The following is an 18965-nucleotide window of genomic DNA, read 5'->3' as shown; positions in this document are numbered from 1 at the left end:
TTTTCTACTCTCACCGTCTGAAATCAGGCGTTTGGAGCTGATTGTACGACTTATATTGCAGGAAGTGTGAATGTGAGTGTGTGTGGCGGTCTCTCTCTAACTCTGTTTCCTCTGTGATGGACTGGAGACATGTTCATGGTATGTCCAGCCCTGTCCATTGTTAGCTGAAAGTGGTTCCAGTGCCCTCTGACCCTGGACTGGATGGAGCTTTATGAAAACTGGAATCCATCCATCCAGTGGATGGCAGACAGATTTAAGAATTTATCAATTCTCAGTAGTGACTTATGATTTTAAAATTAGAAAAGCAGACTATTTAGTGTAAACTGCTCCAGATAAATTCAGAAGGAGGGGGTGAATATGTGTCTGTATGTATCATAACATGAGCGTGTTGAGCTCGCGAGCGCGCTGACGGGCACGTGGTTGTGGGCGCGCCTGAGCCCTGAGCGCGCGCGCGCCCTGGCTTCATTCATTGCTGCCTGAGCTGCAGGAGACGCTCGCAAAGTCCGCAGCTCGCGCAACGAGAACAGGCATCGAACCGGGACCATGAGGGGCTCCTGCCGCCCGAGACACCCGCGGGACAGGACAGGTAGGGTCCCGGGGGCTGCTGCCGCTCGCAGAGCCTCACTTTTCCCCTCATGTATTTCCTGGCTGTGTGCGGAGCGTTAGAGCAGCTGGGCTAGCAGCGGATGAAGTAAACAAGTCTGTGTCACGTAGGCTCGCCTCGGAGCGGAGTACAGCCAGGACACACTGCGATACACGGCCGAGGAGTGTGAGAAGGGAAAAAAAGAAAAAGAGTTGCGATTGTAATGTTGTTCGGGCTGTCCTGGAGGAGTCTGCGGTGCTTCTGGTTCGGCTAGCATCCTCACCATCTGCAGGCTTAGCCCGGCTGCAGCTGCTGCATGTTAGCCAGGCAGTAACATGTGAGAGGGGCAGACTGTACACAACTCTCTGTCACCACAAGGTTAACACACTTCCTGCCGCTGCTCAGAGAGCCCACACAACGCCGGTATCACACCGTGTCTCTGCAGCTCCAACTGCATTTCATAGAAGTTGTGACTGCAGAGGTGTTTCTGAAGACTGCTCGAAGTTTGTGGAGGTATGAGTCAGAAAATCCTGCATGCCCACGTTGTGTGGCAGAAGGAGGGAGTATGGAAATAAGAAAGCCTTGCCTGAGTGCCATGACCTTCATACTCACCCATGAAGTCATGTTTCAGCCCTGTAGGTCTCCTGATGCTCTACAGCAACTCTGATATTTCAGTGGAAATACTCTTCTGTCCATTAGAATGAGCTCATTTTGATCAGTGTCAAACAGTATTAAGCGTCTGGTTACCTGTAAAGTCAACTTTGTCACAGCTCTGGTTCGGGGCAGATGGAGAGGAGATTTTCAGGTCAAGTTTCAGTCCACCATCCTGAAATAACAGTTGCTCTGCTCTATCAAACGCACTTGAACGTGACACTCGGTTTACAGTTGCTTGCTTTTGCCTTATGTTCCTCAAGTAATAGTTTACATTCCAAAACCCACCGAGTACGTGCAGGTGAGTGCCGACTGAATGGATGAGATAATCCGGTGAATTACTTATTGTGAGAGTATTCCATGATGCAACGCTGTTCCTCATGTATGCTGGAGGGCCTGTTTTGCTGTGTTGTCATGTTGACAAACACCATGCAGACAGGGCAGACAGAGTCACTGCTGTTCTTTGTGTGTGTGTGGGTGTGTGGTCACTGCGCTTTAAATGTCTGCGGCCCGAGCTGTTGTGGCAGATGTACGAGGGATGAACAAGAGCTCAGGCTGTGTCGATGAGTAGGAGATGTACTCTGCCGGCTGGCTGCCTGTCTGCCTACAGAAACACAGAGGGAGGGAGGTGGGGCAGAAAAACAGGAAAAACACACATGAGCATTGCTGTGTGTCTGTGGAGGCTGGCATGTTTATTTTAGGAGCACCAATGAACAAATAGAAACAGCTGTTTTGTGCTTTAGCTGTACATAGTGGTGATAGTAGCTGATGGTTAAGGCTCTGTTTTGTGTAATGGTGTTGACAGTGTGATGCTACTGGGAAAACTGGAGTTAAAAGCATTACATTAATATTGTTAATGCATCCATATGTGTTTGGAGGTGCAGAAGGGTTTAATCATTCTTCAGTGGGTGCCGCAGAGCCAACACAGATTATGCCATTACATGCATGGCTGTTGTGTTGCCCTGCAGGATGTTCGTCTTCTCGCTTGAGAGGCTGCTCAGACTGTGAGACTGCTCTCCTCCTCAGTGTTTCCTCTCTTTCTTATTCTCGTTTCTTTAATGTTTTTATACCCGTCACATTTCTGTATTAAATCTCCACCGTGCATCATTTCCTCCTGTCCTGGTTCACAGGCTATCACTCTCTCGCTTGCTGCACCACTCTCCCACTCTCCTCTTCCTCCTCCTCCTCCTCCTCCTCACACCCTCCCTCCCTGTGTCTGCTCTTTATCTGGGGGAAAGTTCACCAGCTTGCTCAGAATCACATTAGAGGCTTCCAGCGAGGCTGCAGCCTACATGAGCGCCGCCTTTGCAATCGCTGTAGAAATGCTTGGCGAATGCATCGACCTCCTGCTTTGAACAAGGGACCACTGTCTCATTACGACTGTTGTTTTTGTCAAATTTGATTTAACCTTGTAAACGCAGCAGCGTTATTGTGCATTGGACGAATGAGGCTGAGCTATTTTAGGCTTGAGGAAATCATTCCTTCTGTCATTCTCAGCACCCTGTGACGCCCCATAAACGCCATATTGATTCAGAACGACCCTGCTGATCAACAGAAGACCTCATATTTGTTTGCCTTTGTTCGAACCATAATGTGCTTTTAGCTGATTCAGTTGGAGGAATTGCATCCTTTCCATAGCTTATGAGACATTTCTGGTGTTCTGGTATCGTGTTATTTACTGGATGGTAAATCGGGAGGTATCACCAGGCTGGGAAATATTTTGAGCATTCCCAGCTCTGTGGTCCGAAGCTATTTGATTTGATTTTATCGATGGGAAGAGCCAGTAATAATGGCTCCTCTGTTGCTAAATGTTGGACTTGCATCATCACTGGACTTGTTTACCCTGTTTCTTGTAACCATCATTTGCCAATCATAATAAGCAGTGTTGTTTGGTTTTCATTCACGGTAATGTTTTAGTGTTTGATCCTTTGTTACGTTATAATGTTGAAGAAGAGGAGTAATTTTCTTTCACCGCAAAGGTCACTACTTTTCTTATGTCATAGTTTGGTTTACTGGAAGTTGTACATTCAGTGTCTTTACAGTGTTTCTAAGCTTGTGTGTAAATGCCAATTGTGATAACAAGGGATGTTCTGATTGGATTGGTAGTGGATCGAGGATGATTTAAAATTTTTGATTTATTTATTTTTTTGAATGACTGGCTATCTTCATATTTAGCCGATCAGCTCGGCAGATTTAAAGGAATATTAATTTTTGTATCAAGCCATGGAACAGCCCCATCACAACACAGTGGCTAAAATGTCGTTACTGTGGACAATCCAAGGCCCACTTGCTTTGTGTGCAGTACCTCCGTTGAAAGAAGTGAAGCATCAAAGTTTTGTTCAGTTTGATACGACATCGAAAAAGTAAACATGCAAGGAAGTACAGAATGTTCACACACGGTGCTTTCACAGCGGCCGCTGTAACAGAACCAAATATCCAGTGTATGCCATAAGTTTGGGCTGTTTGACCAGTTTCACAGGTCTGGAACATCAGAGCAGGTGATGATGAACAATTACAGAACAAACAAAGGAACAAATTCATGTCCTTTTAAACACCATAAACTCACTTTTCTGCTTAATATGACAAGAAAATTCAAGAATCAGCTGACGAAAGTATCAGATTGCTCAATTCTAAAGGAACTGGATCGAGATCTGGGTCAAACATTCTGTTTGGGACATCAGGAGTGGTAACGCCTATCTGGGCAGATTCCAAATCAACTTGAAGATCAAATGTTTTTACTGTTTTTTCTTCAGATTTGCAGTGAACATTTCAGTCATGGACAGAAAGCAAAAAGCAGAAAAAGCAATCACCTGCATCCCCCCGATGGTCATGTAGTCTGTAGACATTCCAGAATAGTGATGCATTTTATTTGTGTCTGTCTTTATTATTAGAACGCTGGCGTTAGTAGATCCATCGATGCTTTATGTAACGTAGAATCGCACTGAGCTGGAGCCAGCGAGCACTGGGTGAAAATCTGGATCCAGGTCACTAATCTGTCTCTCCATCGTCCAGCACCTCGTTGTAAATATTACTTTTATACGGTAAGACTGCCACGTTTTATTTACTAAACACAGAGCTGTCAGCAGTAGCCAATCTTACAAGGTCATGATGATTATAATTAGAGTAATTTAAATGTTAGAATTGAAGTAATTAATATATCAGCTGAGTTTGGGCACCAAGTAGGGCCCTGCAGTGAATGTGTTAACACCACACTGGCACCCGGGTGTGAACGACCTGCAGAGGTGGCGTTGGCGTGACACTGAACCAACTGCCTCTCATGCTCACGAGTTTTAGCTCCAGACAGATTAAACAGTCCAATGAGCTACACATTGAGGCTAGTTTTAGCAGATCACCCTGCATTTTTTAAAATGTGTCGAAGTGGGACGACAAACTGCTTGGAAATGGAAAGTAATGGTGTGGAAAAAAGACATGGTTCAACAAGCTACAAAATACAACAGGGAACACAAACACGGTGCTCCCGGCATCGTCATGGGCATTGACCATGGAAACATGACGGTGCATCATTTTAACTAGAGCAGCAAAAGTACTAACTGCAGCTGTATCACATTTACAGCACCACGTCTGCTTCTTGGTCCACCGTGCCTTTGCCACATTGTACATCGTAAACTGAATGCCGGTGATTTAATATGTCTCGATGTGCAGTTTTGATAATAATAACTTGATTCCAACGTAGACCTGCACAGGCACAGAGAGGAACGAGGCAGACCAGCTGGAGTTTGGCAGATGGATGTGAAATGTTTTTCAATACGACACACCACACCGTTGTGTTAGTGTTTGCATGGCTGTGTCATTGTGTGTCTTTTTAGGTGAACCTTCAGCCACATTTTGCTACAAATTCTTCACACACATCCTGTTGCCTTATTCCCGGACATAAATAAAGTAATGGAAAGTCAGATAATGTCCCAGAGGAAGGACTGCCGCCAGTCACTGAAGCTCGAATAAACATAGTGTTTTGCACTGGACTTCTGTAATCGCTCTGTTTTGAAAGAATGAATGATCCCAGAATGGTTACCATGCCAACAAACGTGCACGTATGAGAAAGCCCAATAAAAATGTTCTCATTTGTGAGAAGTGAAACCCATTTGTGGTTTTTCAGGCAGCAGACAGTACTTTCCTAATGCTTTATGCTCTGTGGCGTAACTACTGCACAGATTTACATTGGAATTATCATCACATCACATCCTTTATATGCGTCGAAGGGACACAGGCTACACACATTTTTCAAAATAACTTACAGTAACTAACACCAACTTTATCAGTGATACTGTTCCTGAAAGACTTACTGTTAAGCGAGCAGTTAAAGATTAACTTTAACTATAGTTTATAGGCATTGCTCACGTGTCGGTTTGCTTGCTGAAAGAATCTAGCGACTCAGGGTGTGAGTAATGGGATCAATGCCAGACGGAGTGGAGTGAAGTGTCTGTGATGAGATTAGTGCTGTCAGACCTGACCTTTGCTCTTGTTTACTGTTACACTGGATGCTGAACTGATAACACGCCCGCTCTTGTGCTACACACTGTATAGAAATGATTAGGCCCAACTGTGATGGGTTCCTCTAAGCTGATAGGCTTTGGTGTTTATGAGTGAGTACACAGCGCCCTCTGGTGTCGAGGCTCGGACATCGACGAAAGATCTGCAACCCCTGCAGCCACATCTGCCTTTTTTCACCTGTAAACTTTCACAAATTGGTGAATAAATTCCAGGAAAAATGGAAAAGTGTTTTAAATCTAGTTTGCATAAAAATCGATTGTGAGAAAGGTGTTATTGTTTTGACTTGAGTGTGTTCAATCCAAAATGAGCTAATGTTTTCCTCAGTGTTAAATGTCTTAATTTCAACATCTGAAATGCTGTTTGTCTTGTACTTGGTATAAAATATGATTTCATGCAGTCTGAAAGTCTTTGCATTGAGTTTTCATCCTCTGTTCACAGAACAACAAAGTGCAGTTATTTGTATATTTTGTTAAACTTTGCTGTATACGTTTTTTTTTACTGTGTTATCTGCATTTTCAATGGAAAGTGGACCAAAAGCTGAGGTCAGAAATGACTTTTTATGAGTCTGGTTGACAGAAAGCGATTGACAATTACTCTTACACATCAACACATATGGTCCATTCCTTTATCCTCTGCATATTTGTGAGGTGATGGGCAGAGTCTGGACACAACAGAGAACATACAAACTCCCCCAGTACCTCTGCTACAGTGTAACACTAAAGACCGCAGCAGTGTTTCACCTTCTCTAGTGAACCTTTTAATCAGATGGCCTTGGCCATGTACTGCACGGTTTGCATTTTTCTCACTTGAGTTTTATTTTTGCAGAATCTTTCAAGAAACCAAATTTTTGGGTGTGACAGCCAAACATAAGATAGGTTTTTTGATAAGTTTTTTCACATACCCAGGTCTGTCACAGAGAGTGATCTCATGCAGTGCTCAGTGTGTTTGTGTCTGAACGGTTTCTGATCACGGGCCTCGGGTCGAGGGGACCCGTGACTGGGGGCTGTACAAAACGCCAGTCTTTCAGTTTTCGTGAGCATGTGTTTTCTGAGCTTCCCGCAGTTTGCACGCCCTCCTCTCCGCCCCGTTCCTCTCTCCCATTGGCTGCCGGGTTCTCGGGCTCGCCTCTGATTGGCTCGTGTCTCGGTTGCATCCTCTGCCCATGTGTGCTGCATGTGAAGGTCTGAGCACTTGTTTTTCACAGAATGTGCGCTCTGCTATCCTTATTACGGTAGTTTCCTAGAAAACTAGGCGTCTTCTGAAAAAAACTATTGTCTGGATATTTGGAAATATTCTTCATTTACAAGTTACTCGAAGGTTGAAGGAATAGTAACGATTTAATTCAGGCATTTATTGCATATTTGACAAACACAACTCGTGTGAACAGCATAAAAAAGTTTACGTTTTTGCAGAAAGAAACTATAAATGCATTTTAATCAATTATGTTAGTAGTAGCATGAACTGTCTAAATATTTTCAACTTGGACTAATATATTAATATTTAAATCAGACATTGTGAGGTTTTATTTTTGTAATACTGAATTGCATTGTTGTCCTAAAGATGATTGGAAAAGAAACGATAAGTTAGTACATGATGTACTAGTTTGTCACAAGTGATTACTAACAGCATAAATGTAACACTGGTTTATTAGATACTTTTTCACTGTTATAATACCAACATTACGTTTATTTAAACTTTGTCTGAAGTGGTTCCTTTCTCTAAATTAGGTTTATGTGCAAAAATTTCCTGCATTTACATATTTTTATGAACACTCTTTAGTGGACATTGCTTATTAAAAAAAAAAAAAAAAAGTTACAATTGACTGTAACAAATAAACAGTGAGTCAGTAAGTACCTTAAGTATCTCATTGGGCATCCTCATTATGTTATTTGTTCAGGATGGACCTCAGTTTGGAGAGGATGGTCCAGTTCAAACTGACCTCCATCCTGAACAATGTCTCTTAGGCTTTGTTTCTGGGGACAATATTCTTTGACGGACTAGTTTAATCATGGGAGAGTTTAATGAAAGGCAATTAGAGGGCTGCTGCTGATTATTGTGACTATAATGTCAATGTGGATTCACATATCAGCCCTGTTAGTCACCAAATTGTCATCAACTGTCCCATAATCAGTAGTGCCTCAGAAAATGCTGTCCCCTGGAAACAAACCCTGTTCCAGTGCATGTTTTTGTTTTGGTTTAACATCTGTTCTGACCTTTACATTTGTGTTGTTGTGGCTTTTGTAGCTGCATGACCCTTTTGGGCCCCTGTATTGTCATTCTTCTCTGCTAATACGAGTCACCACTTAGCCTTGTGCATATTGTCATGGAAATTCTATGCTGTACCACTGACAGCCTCGGGTGAAAAGGATCGTCAACGAATAGTATTTTAAAAGTTTCATATTTGGTGTACAGGAGTCATACAGACAACCGGCCTGAATGCGTGGCCGAATCACTCTGAGACACAGACGAATAAAACTTTTACACCTCCCAAACCGGAGGAGTCAGAGCAGGTGCAGTTTAGAGGAAAACAACCTTGGGAGACAATGCAGTAATTATTGAGATCCACAACTCTGTGGAAACTGAACAAACATCTTTTCAGAAGATTTCCCAGGCCTGAATCTCAAAGTAATACGAATCTTGAGAGTTATTGTGGTTTAACTATTGCCAGAAAGAGCACAAAAATACTATATTTCATTTTACCATAACATATATTACATTATTTAACTTTATTCTGTCCTTTATTCCGTCCTGTTGAATTTTTGTTTGGTTGTTTGTGCTATTTATTGTATGTTCGTTTCTGTGTGGAGCTATGGGGGATTGAAAAAGTTATCCTAATGTACAGTATTTCTTGGATTTTCCTCTCCCAATTATTCTTTTTTTGGTAGAATTTAACCGATTTACGCAATTGTTCCAGTAAGGAATTCTCCAAATGATGATCGCAGCACTTGTTTGCAACCCATCTCGATAATATATTGCTAAACACAGCGGGGCAGGATGAGTGTCCACTGAAAACACAGGAAGCTGCGGCGTTTGCGTTGCGCGCGCTGTCCGGTATTTACGGTAAGGAGGAGCCGCTGTTCCTCAGCTGACATCCTCCCCCCGCAGCCCGCCGCTGAATCACACTGCCGGGGCTGAAGCCCACCGCCTCAGTCTGCGCGCATCAGCCTCCGGGCACAATGTTAGACAACGAGGAGTTCATGGTGGAGGTGTACCCTCAGGAGCTGACCCAGAACCCGCTCCGGAAGATCTGGATGCCCTGCAGGACCGGACACATCGCGCACAGACGCGGTAAGATGCAGCGCCGCGCCGGCAAGTGCGCAGAGGATGAGACCGGAGGATGATGCAGGGCGTCTCTTCGTCAATTTTTTTTTCTTCTCGCCCTTTTTTTTTTTTTTTTTTTTTTTTTTTTTAATTCTACCTGAACGTCTTCTCTTTTTGGCTCGTGTGATCCGAGCCTGATTTCATTTTTAATCGCACGTGCTGCTGCAGGTTGTCAGGATGCGCTCGTGCGCCCGGCTGCGTTGCATCATGTTCGCCCCCTCTGGTCCTTTCTTACCCCCGATATCGCACGCGTTTGAGCTAAATGGGAATCACGCTTTTTGTACGGAGGGGGGGAAAGACGCAGACACTCATGACACGCTCGGATCAGTCCTCCCGGACGGCCGCTCTCTGGCGCTCGGCCTGGTGTTGGGTTGATGGTCTGGCTCTGGCGCTGGACAGCTGTCCCCCCCGCTGCGTTTCTGTCTAGTTTGCTCTTCCTCTCCGCAGGTCGAGTTTCTTTACACCGTTTTTTCTGCTGAGTCAAGTACTGCTCCCTCCCTGGAGCTGATAGTTCTTTCTTCCCAAGCTTTTTCAGCTCCAGGGAAAGATACAAAATGTAACTCTGTATTTATTGCTACATAAATTCAAGTGTATTTTTGGACTATAACACGTGAAGCAATCTAAGTAAATGTGGTCTTTTTTTTGCTGAACTTTTTCCACTGTAATCTGAGGTAATTTCCGCCACAATGTTACAAAAACAAATGCTGCAATATGAAATGTGTCTTTGTTAATAATAAAGGAACAAAACACGTTTAGGTTACAACAACAGAAAATAAATAACTGAAGCCAATACTTTATCTTCACTATCTTTAATAGCTTTATATTTTCTTGTGAATAATTATTTTATAAATTAGCATCTAGTTTCAGGAATATGTTTCAGTTGAAGCGGTTTCCAAACCCAACAGCTTCAACTTGGTCTTCCTTCTCCAGTTTAATGCAGTCCTCAGCTCATGGACTCGTGCTTCTGATTAGACTGTCATTACAGAGGGTTGATGGAAAGGACAAGGGCTGTTTCTTTATTTTCCTACATATCACACGAAGTGGTTCTTTACAATAAAATAAAAGCGGCGTCAGCAGGAGGAGATTGAAGAGAAAATTCTTAAGGAGCCATGGTTGATTTCAGACCCGATAAGTTATCGCTGTAACCTTAAGTTGGTTTAGCTGCATTTTCTTGCTTCTGTTTTTCTTTGTGAATCACATGTTGCATATTTATTGTCATGGTTAATTATTTTTGATTGTATTTATTTAATTCTCCCTCTGAGGTTTGCTTTAAGCAGATGGTTTTTGTGTTGCAGCAGTAATTACATGTCTGCTTTGTCTCGAGGGGTTTCTGTGTGTCACTGTCACATGTAATGATGGGAAACCTTCAGGACTAATTAATCTCCACGTGACCGAGGCGGTGCTGACAGGCAGATGACACTAATTTAACGGGCTGAGCAGAACAAATTCATTAAAAGTTTGTGTTTTCTGTCCCGTCTTTTGTTTCAGTGTGTATGACAAACTGCCCGACCCTCATCGTGACGGTCGGACTTCCCGCCAGAGGAAAGACGTACATCGCAAAGAAGCTCACTCGCTACCTGAACTGGATCGGCGTGCCAACCAAAGGTACGTGCTGCAGCGCCGCACGGCATGTCTCTTTTGTTATTCTGACTTGTGTCGATGAAAACTGTGAAGCTTGTTATGATTGAGAGCTGTCTGAGGTCTGAGGCCCCCTCTTCTGTGGAAAAGTGTTTAAAATACGTTGCAATGTCATTTATTCCAGAGTTTAACGTTGGGGAGTACCGGAGGGAGTGTCTGAAGATCTACAAATCCTTCGAGTTTTTCCGTCCCGACAATGAAGAAGGCCTGAAAATCCGACGGTAAATAGACTCCGGTGTCTCTCTGTGTCAGCGTGTTTTCAAGGACTGGAGCAACCAAACAAAAACCTCTTCCACTAAGCGAAACTGGAGTGGCTCGTTTTGAAAAATGACTCAGAGGCATCAGCTGGATTGAAAACCTTTAAACATCCTGCACCACATTAATGCAATCTATATCTGTCAAACTGCTTTTTTTTTTTTATTTCACAAATGCGACAAAGACAGGATTCAATTCTTTGAAAAATCCGTTTAAATCCTGAAAGTGCGTCATGTGTTTTTCTGCAGGCAGTGCGCTACATCGGCGCTCAATGACGTCCGGGAGTACCTGAGCGTTGAAGGAGGACAGGTCGCGGTGAGTCACCTTTGCTCTCCTGGAGCTGCAGAATGAGGAATCGGACGTCAAATAAATGTGGCAGTGCCGCATTAGGAATGTCTGCTCTGCGTTTCAGGTGTTCGATGCCACAAATACAACCAGAGAACGAAGAGGGACCATCATGAAGTTTGCAGAGCAGAATGGTTTTAGGGTAAGTGGAACGTTTTTTTTTTTTTCTTTTCTTTTCACGATTGTCAACTAGTTGCCACCAAGTTAACGGTTTCCTTTTCTATTCAGGTATTTTTTGTGGAGTCTGTGTGTGAAGACCCAGATGTAGTCGCACAAAATATAGTGGTGAGTTTGGACTCTTTATTTCCTTCTTTAATCCATTCTGGAAGCAACAGCATGAAACTTTGATACTATTTTTTTGTAAAGAAGCCTCTGAAATGCTTTATTTTTAACTGCTGTGACAGTTCCAGGTGGAAACCACGAGAAACTGTCAGAACTGTGGCACAAACGAGCAAACGTGACGAGCATACTGTGGCCAACAAGACTGTCAGAAGCAGAAAAGGCTGCAGTCAGCCGAGGAGAAGAAATGTGACGCGAATTCTAAACAGGGACAGCTTTCTGCATCTTCTTTTAGGGATTTGCAGCTTAATTACTGAGTCATAGTTGCTCCTCTGATGATCTTTGTTAAATTAAAAAAGGTCTCCACAATGTTTAGCTTCCAGATCAATATAAAAAAGGCTTGAATCAGAAAAGAGCAGTGAACTTCTCTTTATTTTTTCTCCTCTTCTAACATCCTCTCCCCTGTGTGTTTTGTTTTTGTTTTTTTTTCTGTAGCAAGTCAAACTGGGAAACCCAGACTACATCGACTGCAACTCAGAGGAGGCCATCGAGGACTTCATGAAGAGAATCAAGTGTTACGAGTCTTCATACCAGCCTCTGGATGAGGTTCTTGACAGGTGAGGATAACCTGCAGTGAGGCAGAAATCTGCTCCAGTGCCGTCTGAGTTGGAGGCAGAATAGACAGACTTGGTTTTGATTAAATCGATTAACGTATTGGATTTCTTGTTTTAGGGATCTATCCTACATTAAGATTATGGATGTTGGCCGCCGTTATCTTGTGAACCGCGTGGTGGACCACATCCAGAGCCGAATCGTCTACTACCTGATGAACATCCACATCACGCCGCGCTCCATCTACCTGTGTCGGCACGGAGAGAGCGATCTCAACATCAAGGGACGCATCGGAGGCGACTCCGCCTTGTCTGCCAGAGGAAAAGAGGTGTGTGTGTCTGCACCGTCTGTCTTACTAGCAGTCAGCGTCTAGACTTCAGCAGAGAAGTTGTTTTTTTTATTGGTACTGATCCAAATGTTGCTCCTCTAGTTTGCCAAAAAACTGAGGAAATTCATTGAGGAGCAGAACATCCCAGATCTGAAAGTGTGGACCAGCCAGATGAAGAGGACGATCCAGACGGCAGAGTGCCTCGGGGTGCCGTACGAACAGTGGAAGGCTCTCAACGAAATAGACGCCGTACGCCGACTTCTGCATCCGGCACAGCAAGGTAGTTTGTTTTGCACCTGTGCGAAACGTAAACACGTGTTCTCCTTGCTGCGCTCAGGGTGTGTGTGAAGAAATGATGTACGAGGAGATCCAGGAGCATTACCCTCTGGAGTTTGCGCTGAGAGACCAGGACAAATACCGCTACCGCTATCCCAAAGGAGAGGTGAGGGTTCAAAACCCCGCGGAAGTCCTTTACTTTCCCTGCCTCCCGCACATTGTTGAGTGTTTTGTGACCCGTGGTTTTCTCTCAGTCGTACGAGGACCTGGTCCAGCGGCTGGAGCCCGTCATCATGGAGCTGGAGAGGCAGGAGAACATCCTGGTCGTCTGTCATCAGGCTGTCATGCGATGTCTTCTGGCATATTTTCTCGACAAGTCTGCAAGTGAGAACAGTTTCGGTGTCAGGATTTCGTTTTGGCAATCTATCAGAATCAGAAAGTGATGCATTCAGAATCCAGAGTTCTACAGCTTTCGGTCTCTTCCCACAGATGAGTTGCCTTATCTGAAGTGTCCTTTGCACACTGTGTTGAAGTTGACACCTGTGGCCTATGGTGAGTGATTTTACAAGCAAATATCATGTCTACCTGAAACACTGTCTTGCAGCTGAAAAGCAAATGCAATGCATTGAATATCATAAAGGTCTGACCATCCTCGTGATCTCTGCTCCCTCAGGGTGTAAAGTGGAGTCCGTCTATCTCAGTGTGGACGCCGTCAACACACACAGAGACAGGCCTGAGGTAGGTATGACCTCAGTGCGCATTTAGACTTCAGTCTCCGTCCACCGGTGACTCCTGACAGCAATCTAAACTGTGACGACACTTAGCACTGATACCTTCAACTGTCTGGTCAAGAAACGACTCAGACTCTCTCATTTCAGTTTTATTAGTAAAGATCAGGTCATTGAGCAGCTTTAATCTCAGCTGAAAGTGGAATCTAGTTTCAGATTGAATCTTTCGACTGTGTGTGTGTATCAATAACCATGTGATATAGAAATTTGGCATTATGGAGACTTGCAGAAACGAATTGCTTTTAATTTGCACATCATGACAGACTAATGTTTAGTTAACATCAGAAGAAATCTTAAAAAGGAGTGTGTGTGATTATTCTATTCAAACCCTGCAGAATGAATGAAGAGACTCTTCTCTTTTTGATTATTCTTTTGATAAAGTACAGAAACCATTTTTGTATTTCCTCAGTTTTATTTTTTTGTATGTTCATGGATGCTTTGTGTAGCCTTGCCACTTTTTAAACTTGTGACTGTGAATAATGTTTTTCACCCAAGCCAACATTTTTACTGCATCTAAAATCAGGCACAATTCATAGCAAATCTCTTGTTTGAAGCTAAATTTGTTTCCGTCCGAATTGTTTACATTTTAAATGTGTTATGCAGTGTTGACCAAAATTTAAAAACCTCTGCACAGTGAAGATGTGATCTGTTTTCGTTCTGAAATCAGCAGTAGAGTAAATTTTCTGTTTGAAGAATCAGAAGCTTGATTGATTTTACCATTTGTAACTCATCTCATGTTTGTAAAAGTTTACAAATTGTTAATCTACGAATAAATAGGTTTTGACCTGAATATTTTTCTGGTGAAAACATTATTTTGTCCAAGCCAAATTTCACTCATTCACTCCTCCCACCATCACTTACCTCGTCTGCAGTTTGTTCAGCCTCTCACCTTCCTCTGTAGTTGTCGTCGAGGACTTCTGTGATCAGTGTGTCTCTTGTATCCACTTCTCATACAGCGTGTTTAACCACTAAACGCCTCAAATGCAACACAGGACCCAAATCAAACAATGCAGCAGCCATGGAAATGTTTACCGATACAATAGTTTAAATAGAGCAATGTCCCTCTGCACCTTGACAAAAAGTAAAGATCATCCAGCCACTGGATCGATTCATGATCTTGCTCTCATTACAATGTTAGAAGTTTAAAGTTTAACATTAGTGTAGGGCTGTAACAGAGTTTCCCTCTCGCCACTGTTTCAGAATGTGAATGTGCAGCGCAGCACCGAAGACGCCCTGCAGACAGTCCCCGATCACTTCTAGCGGCCCGCGGCAGCCCAGGCCGGAGGGCGACTCTCCCGACAGGCTCGTGGGAACGCTGCCGTTCCGCCGCCCTTCACGGCAGCTTCTTCACGCATACCGAGACATGTTCCCAGCGCCCGCGCCGTAAAGCACTTTCACCCAAGTCTCATCCAATTTTATACATGTTTGTTTGACCTATACCACGGTAGCTTTGGAGGAAACTAAAGGCAGATGCCATTATTTTTGATATGTGGTTCAACTGTCGACAGTGCAATAATGACATTTTCACATTTTGACAAATTCCTCCATGTTTGTATTTAATATCCACTGTATATTGTGACTGTGTATACTGCCACCAGAAGATGTTCTTATGATTTGAAGTTCAAGTAGGTAATCCCAGAACAGAATAGAACAGAACAGGGGACACTTAAATTACAAGTGATTATCTGTGTTTTAACAGTGTTCTCCATTTCCTGATGGTCGGTTTCTATTTTGTAGTAAAGTGTAAAAACAAAAAGTGCAGCTGTGACGGTGCTCTGTGTCTGTGAACAAAGATTAGGATCTTTAACATTCCAGATGGGAAGATACAATTCTTACTGTGAGAGCCACAAAAACAATAGGACAAATAAAGAGTCCCTCGACTAAATGAGGCTTTTTCCCTGAACTGTATTCACCTGCTTAGAAAAATCTTTACTGTTTCTTCATGATTACTGTGAAATGAACTATTCCCCAGCACACAATGAAAGCTAAGACGAATCTCAACCAGATGTCTAACTTAGGACATCTTTAGGCCACTCAGTAATTTTATCTGCTACAATACCTCTTTTTATGTGGGAATCTAAAGTCTGGTACTGTGTGCATGTTTGTGTAATAGTTTCCCTGTTTTATTCCTTCTTTTTTTTTGACAACGTTGTACATTGTATATGACTGTGCTTAAAAACTGTTTTCAAAGGCCTTGTTTGTTTCAAACTGTCAAAATCTCAATAAAGTGAAATATTTCTAACTCTTCCAAGACTCACCAGCTCAGGAAAAAAAAAAAAACAGGAATACAAAGTATTATAGGTTTTATTTGTCATTGCCAGCAAGTCTACATCCTTTATGTACTTGTAAAACAAAAATATTAAGTATTGATTGCCTATGTGGTTAATGGTTTGTTTCAACAAAACACAGCAAAATTAAATTTATGCACTTGATATAGTTATATATTTCTTTATTTAAAAAAAAAAACATTTAAATTATTTTTTTTTAAAAATCCATCACATTATCCTGTGCTCATTTATATCGAAGAGTATCCTGTTAGGAAAGCTACCAAAGGCAGAAAATAATGTCTAATTGTGTGCATATTTCTTATATATGTACAAATCTCAATATTTCTGAGCACAGCGACATTTTAAAATTGAAGGGAAAATCCCCATTGGCCTGCACATCCTCTCCTGTACATTGTCTGCTTCTCGACATCTCCTGGCTGAGCAGTTTGCCTCCTCTCACTCAGACATGGCGGCCGAGACTGCAATGGAACATTTCCAGGATTTTTTTTTTTCTCTGTCTCAGAACTGCAAAAGAAAAAAACACAATATTTTAGTTGCAAAAACTTCCAAAGAAAGACGTGATTCATTATGAACCAATTACTGGCCACGTTAAATAAATACTAATTTTACATATAATGTGCCACTCACATTTTTAAGGAACTCCTCGGCGACGATACGAGCTCTAGCATTAACAGACAGCTTCATTTCGCTGATCTCCTTGTCTATTTCTTCCATAAAATGAATGACGAAGTCCACTAGTTTATGTTTGTACATCTGCTCTGTGTGGAAGTTGGTGATGAGAAAGCTGATGTCGTAACCCTGAGAAATGAAGACAGATCAGTGGAAACGTGTCAAATCATTGCAAAAAATACATTATCCAAGAAATGAAATCCATTTCCACTTGAGATCTTGAATACAAATATCAGTGAATTTGAAGATTTTTGTTCAAAGTTTGCAAAACGTTTTACTTCCACATTACTTTGAGTATATGAGAACACTCCTCCCATCCCTGAGGATGTGTTCGAGCACCCACCTCCACTGGCTTTCTCCTCAAGATGAAGAAGTTCTCCGCTCTCATCATCATGAAGCGCATGAATTTATGGCACAAGATCTTCTCAATCTCATCTGCCTACCTCAGCAGGATGAAAAAAGGGATCATCAGCACTGATATTAGACATTTAATGCTAATTATTATACTTGCTGACTCAAAACAGAGCTTGACCGACCTGCTTGACTGCAATGCTGACTCGGACTGAGTTGATGGAGCCCTCGATCAGAACCTTCTCCTTTTCATTACGGCTGATGATTACTGGTTGGAGAAGCAATTCTTTACTGCTCCTGTTGGGAGGTTAACACAGACAGTGAATGTTTCGCAAACCAACATGAAGTCCACAGGAGCTCAGAGGTTCAGGTGTCATCACACTGCTGGACTCACCTCACTTCCACCTCTGGCTTGTTGTGTCTCTCCACCACCTGAGAGGAGAAATTCTCCAAGCAGAGGGCGGCCTGCAGCGTGGCACGCACTGCGTTCAGATAGGGGCGTAAGGTAGCAGTCTGAGAGGAGGGAGAAGACAGAGGATCATGTCTAATGAACAATTCACTATCACACACTTCTTCCTGTTTTCTCTTCACTTCATGGCAGTACGGAACCACAGGGCTGATTTGGAGACCTGACTGAATAATTACCAGAAGTCTGTGGACTGAGTGATGGTGAAAGTAGTAGATCACAGGAAAAGATATAATCCATATTTCAGATTGTGCTTCAGATTATCTGATGGTCATCGCAACCAAAATATCAAGTAGTTTTGTCTCCTAAGACTCAGCGGTGTTTTCAGTTAATCACATTCCAGCCCCATCATCTACTGTTTTTATTTCATCAATTCAATGTAACAACTACAGCATAATGCATTTGGGCAGAAAATAGTATTTTAAAAAAAATGAGGGCTGTTGGTCTTGAGGCAATTTCACGTGATCAAATCGGTCCTTCACCTGAAAATGTTTCAAAGATCCTTCAGAATGAGAAAGAGAAGCTGACATTTGATCTATTCTGAATCCACATTTCCCCTTTTGTGTGAATTCTTTTTGGTAACAAACTGTCTACAGAAATTGCTGATTATCCATGGTTGACAATCATATTTAGAAGTTAAAAATAAGCTTTTATTTTGATACATTACTAAAAAAAACACTGTAGAAACACCTAATATTTACATTTAAGGAGAGGAGTTCCACACCTCACATCCATCATCATCACCATGACAACAGCAGTTCCATACGTCACATCTGGTCTTCCACCATCATCACCATGACGACAGCAGTCCCATACGTCACATCTGGCCCTCCATCATCACTACCATCAGTCACTCAACCGGACGGTCCACTTCAATTAATAACAACATAGACCTATAGATATTTACGTCGTAGTAACGGTATTCCGCAGCCGTGTGTGTGAGGTGACTGAGACAGTGATGAAGCCCATCAGCTCCAGTTTGACTCACAAACCAACCAGCTAACGTTAGCATGCTAGCTACACGTCTACTTCAAACTGGACCAGGGGAAATAAATCGCCCGCGTCTTTCTACGTGGCCTCCGTTCAAGTCCCCGGACTGTAACAGTCACTGTCTATCACGTCTTTGGTGTGAAATGGTTATAAGTAAAGCATAATATGTCAAAATCCTCTTACCATTGCTAGTTATCAGGAGAGGCGGCTAAAGCAGGAAGCAGCTTCTGAGTGCGCGCGCTCGTTCAGTGAGCATACCGGAAATAAAGAGCCGCGCGCTCACTGACGTGTTCACTGCTGTCAAAATGATAGATTGCAAAAAATACTGACTAAATGCTTCGGTTACACTTAAATAAACAATACTCAGTACAAATAAGTTTCCATGTTCACAAAATAGCATGCCGAGGAAAAAAAGAAAAAAAGAAAAAGGAGAAGAATTATAGCCTTTTTGCTGAGCAAAGACTTATCCAACTAGATTGTTCTAAATATGGTGTTAATTCCAACTTAAACAGGATCTCTTCACAGTCTTGCAGTTGATCTGCTTCCATGTGTGATTGTAACATGAGACCACTTTGGCGATAATGCCACAATCAGGCATCTTAAATCTTGACTA

At 42.7% G+C, this 18965-nt stretch overlaps 2 protein-coding genes across 3 annotated transcripts; one reads left to right on the top strand and one right to left on the bottom strand.

Annotated features, from left to right (window-relative positions):
• Positions 1-430: 430 nt before the first annotated feature.
• On the top strand, positions 431-15835 carry pfkfb4b (6-phosphofructo-2-kinase/fructose-2,6-biphosphatase 4b). Of its 2 annotated transcripts, none has more exons than XM_030091203.1 (14): positions 431-586; positions 10556-10672; positions 10830-10926; positions 11209-11275; positions 11373-11447; positions 11534-11590; positions 12080-12201; positions 12317-12524; positions 12627-12773; positions 12862-12966; positions 13055-13184; positions 13290-13352; positions 13474-13538; positions 14789-15835. In XM_030091203.1, exons 1-14 carry the CDS (start codon positions 544-546, stop codon positions 14846-14848), a joined length of 1356 nt encoding a protein of 451 aa, XP_029947063.1. In that variant the 5' UTR covers positions 431-543; the 3' UTR covers positions 14849-15835. The 2 variants fall into 2 exon arrangements, with proteins under 2 accessions (XP_029947063.1, XP_029947062.1); XM_030091202.1 differs by lacking the exon at positions 431-586 and adding an exon at positions 8859-9034.
• Positions 15836-16298: 463 nt separating this feature from the next.
• Positions 16299-18633, bottom strand: arpc4 (actin related protein 2/3 complex, subunit 4). The gene is made up of 6 exons (XM_030091206.1): positions 18536-18633; positions 17291-17409; positions 17082-17193; positions 16889-16984; positions 16504-16674; positions 16299-16380 (listed from the first exon to the last, which is right to left on the bottom strand). Exons 1-6 carry the CDS (start codon positions 18536-18538, stop codon positions 16375-16377), a joined length of 507 nt encoding a protein of 168 aa, XP_029947066.1. The 5' UTR covers positions 18539-18633; the 3' UTR covers positions 16299-16374.
• Positions 18634-18965: the final 332 nt, after the last annotated feature.

Source organism: Salarias fasciatus, chromosome 5, assembly GCF_902148845.1.
Source record: "Salarias fasciatus chromosome 5, fSalaFa1.1, whole genome shotgun sequence".
Lineage (NCBI taxonomy): Eukaryota > Metazoa > Chordata > Actinopteri > Blenniiformes > Blenniidae > Salarias > Salarias fasciatus.
The sequence above is the reverse complement of the archived record's forward strand: the minus strand, read 5'-3'. Positions and strand labels throughout refer to the sequence as shown.

Bases quoted from the DNA above. Each gene is read 5' to 3' on its own strand.
- pfkfb4b (XM_030091202.1), top strand. From the start codon at position 8,923: ATGTTAGACAACGAGGAGTTCATGGTGGAGGTGTACCCTCAGGAGCTG. The intron at 10,673-10,829 runs GTACGTGCTGCA...CATTTATTCCAG, and splicing joins GATCGGCGTGCCAACCAAAG to AGTTTAACGTTGGGGAGTAC. The intron at 13,539-14,788 runs GTAGGTATGACC...CCACTGTTTCAG, and splicing joins CACACAGAGACAGGCCTGAG to AATGTGAATGTGCAGCGCAG.
- arpc4 (XM_030091206.1), bottom strand. The intron at 17,194-17,290 runs GTGAGTCCAGCA...ACCTCCCAACAG, and splicing joins AAGCCAGAGGTGGAAGTGAG to GAGCAGTAAAGAATTGCTTC. The intron at 16,985-17,081 runs GTCGGTCAAGCT...CTGCTGAGGTAG, and splicing joins TCAGCATTGCAGTCAAGCAG to GCAGATGAGATTGAGAAGAT.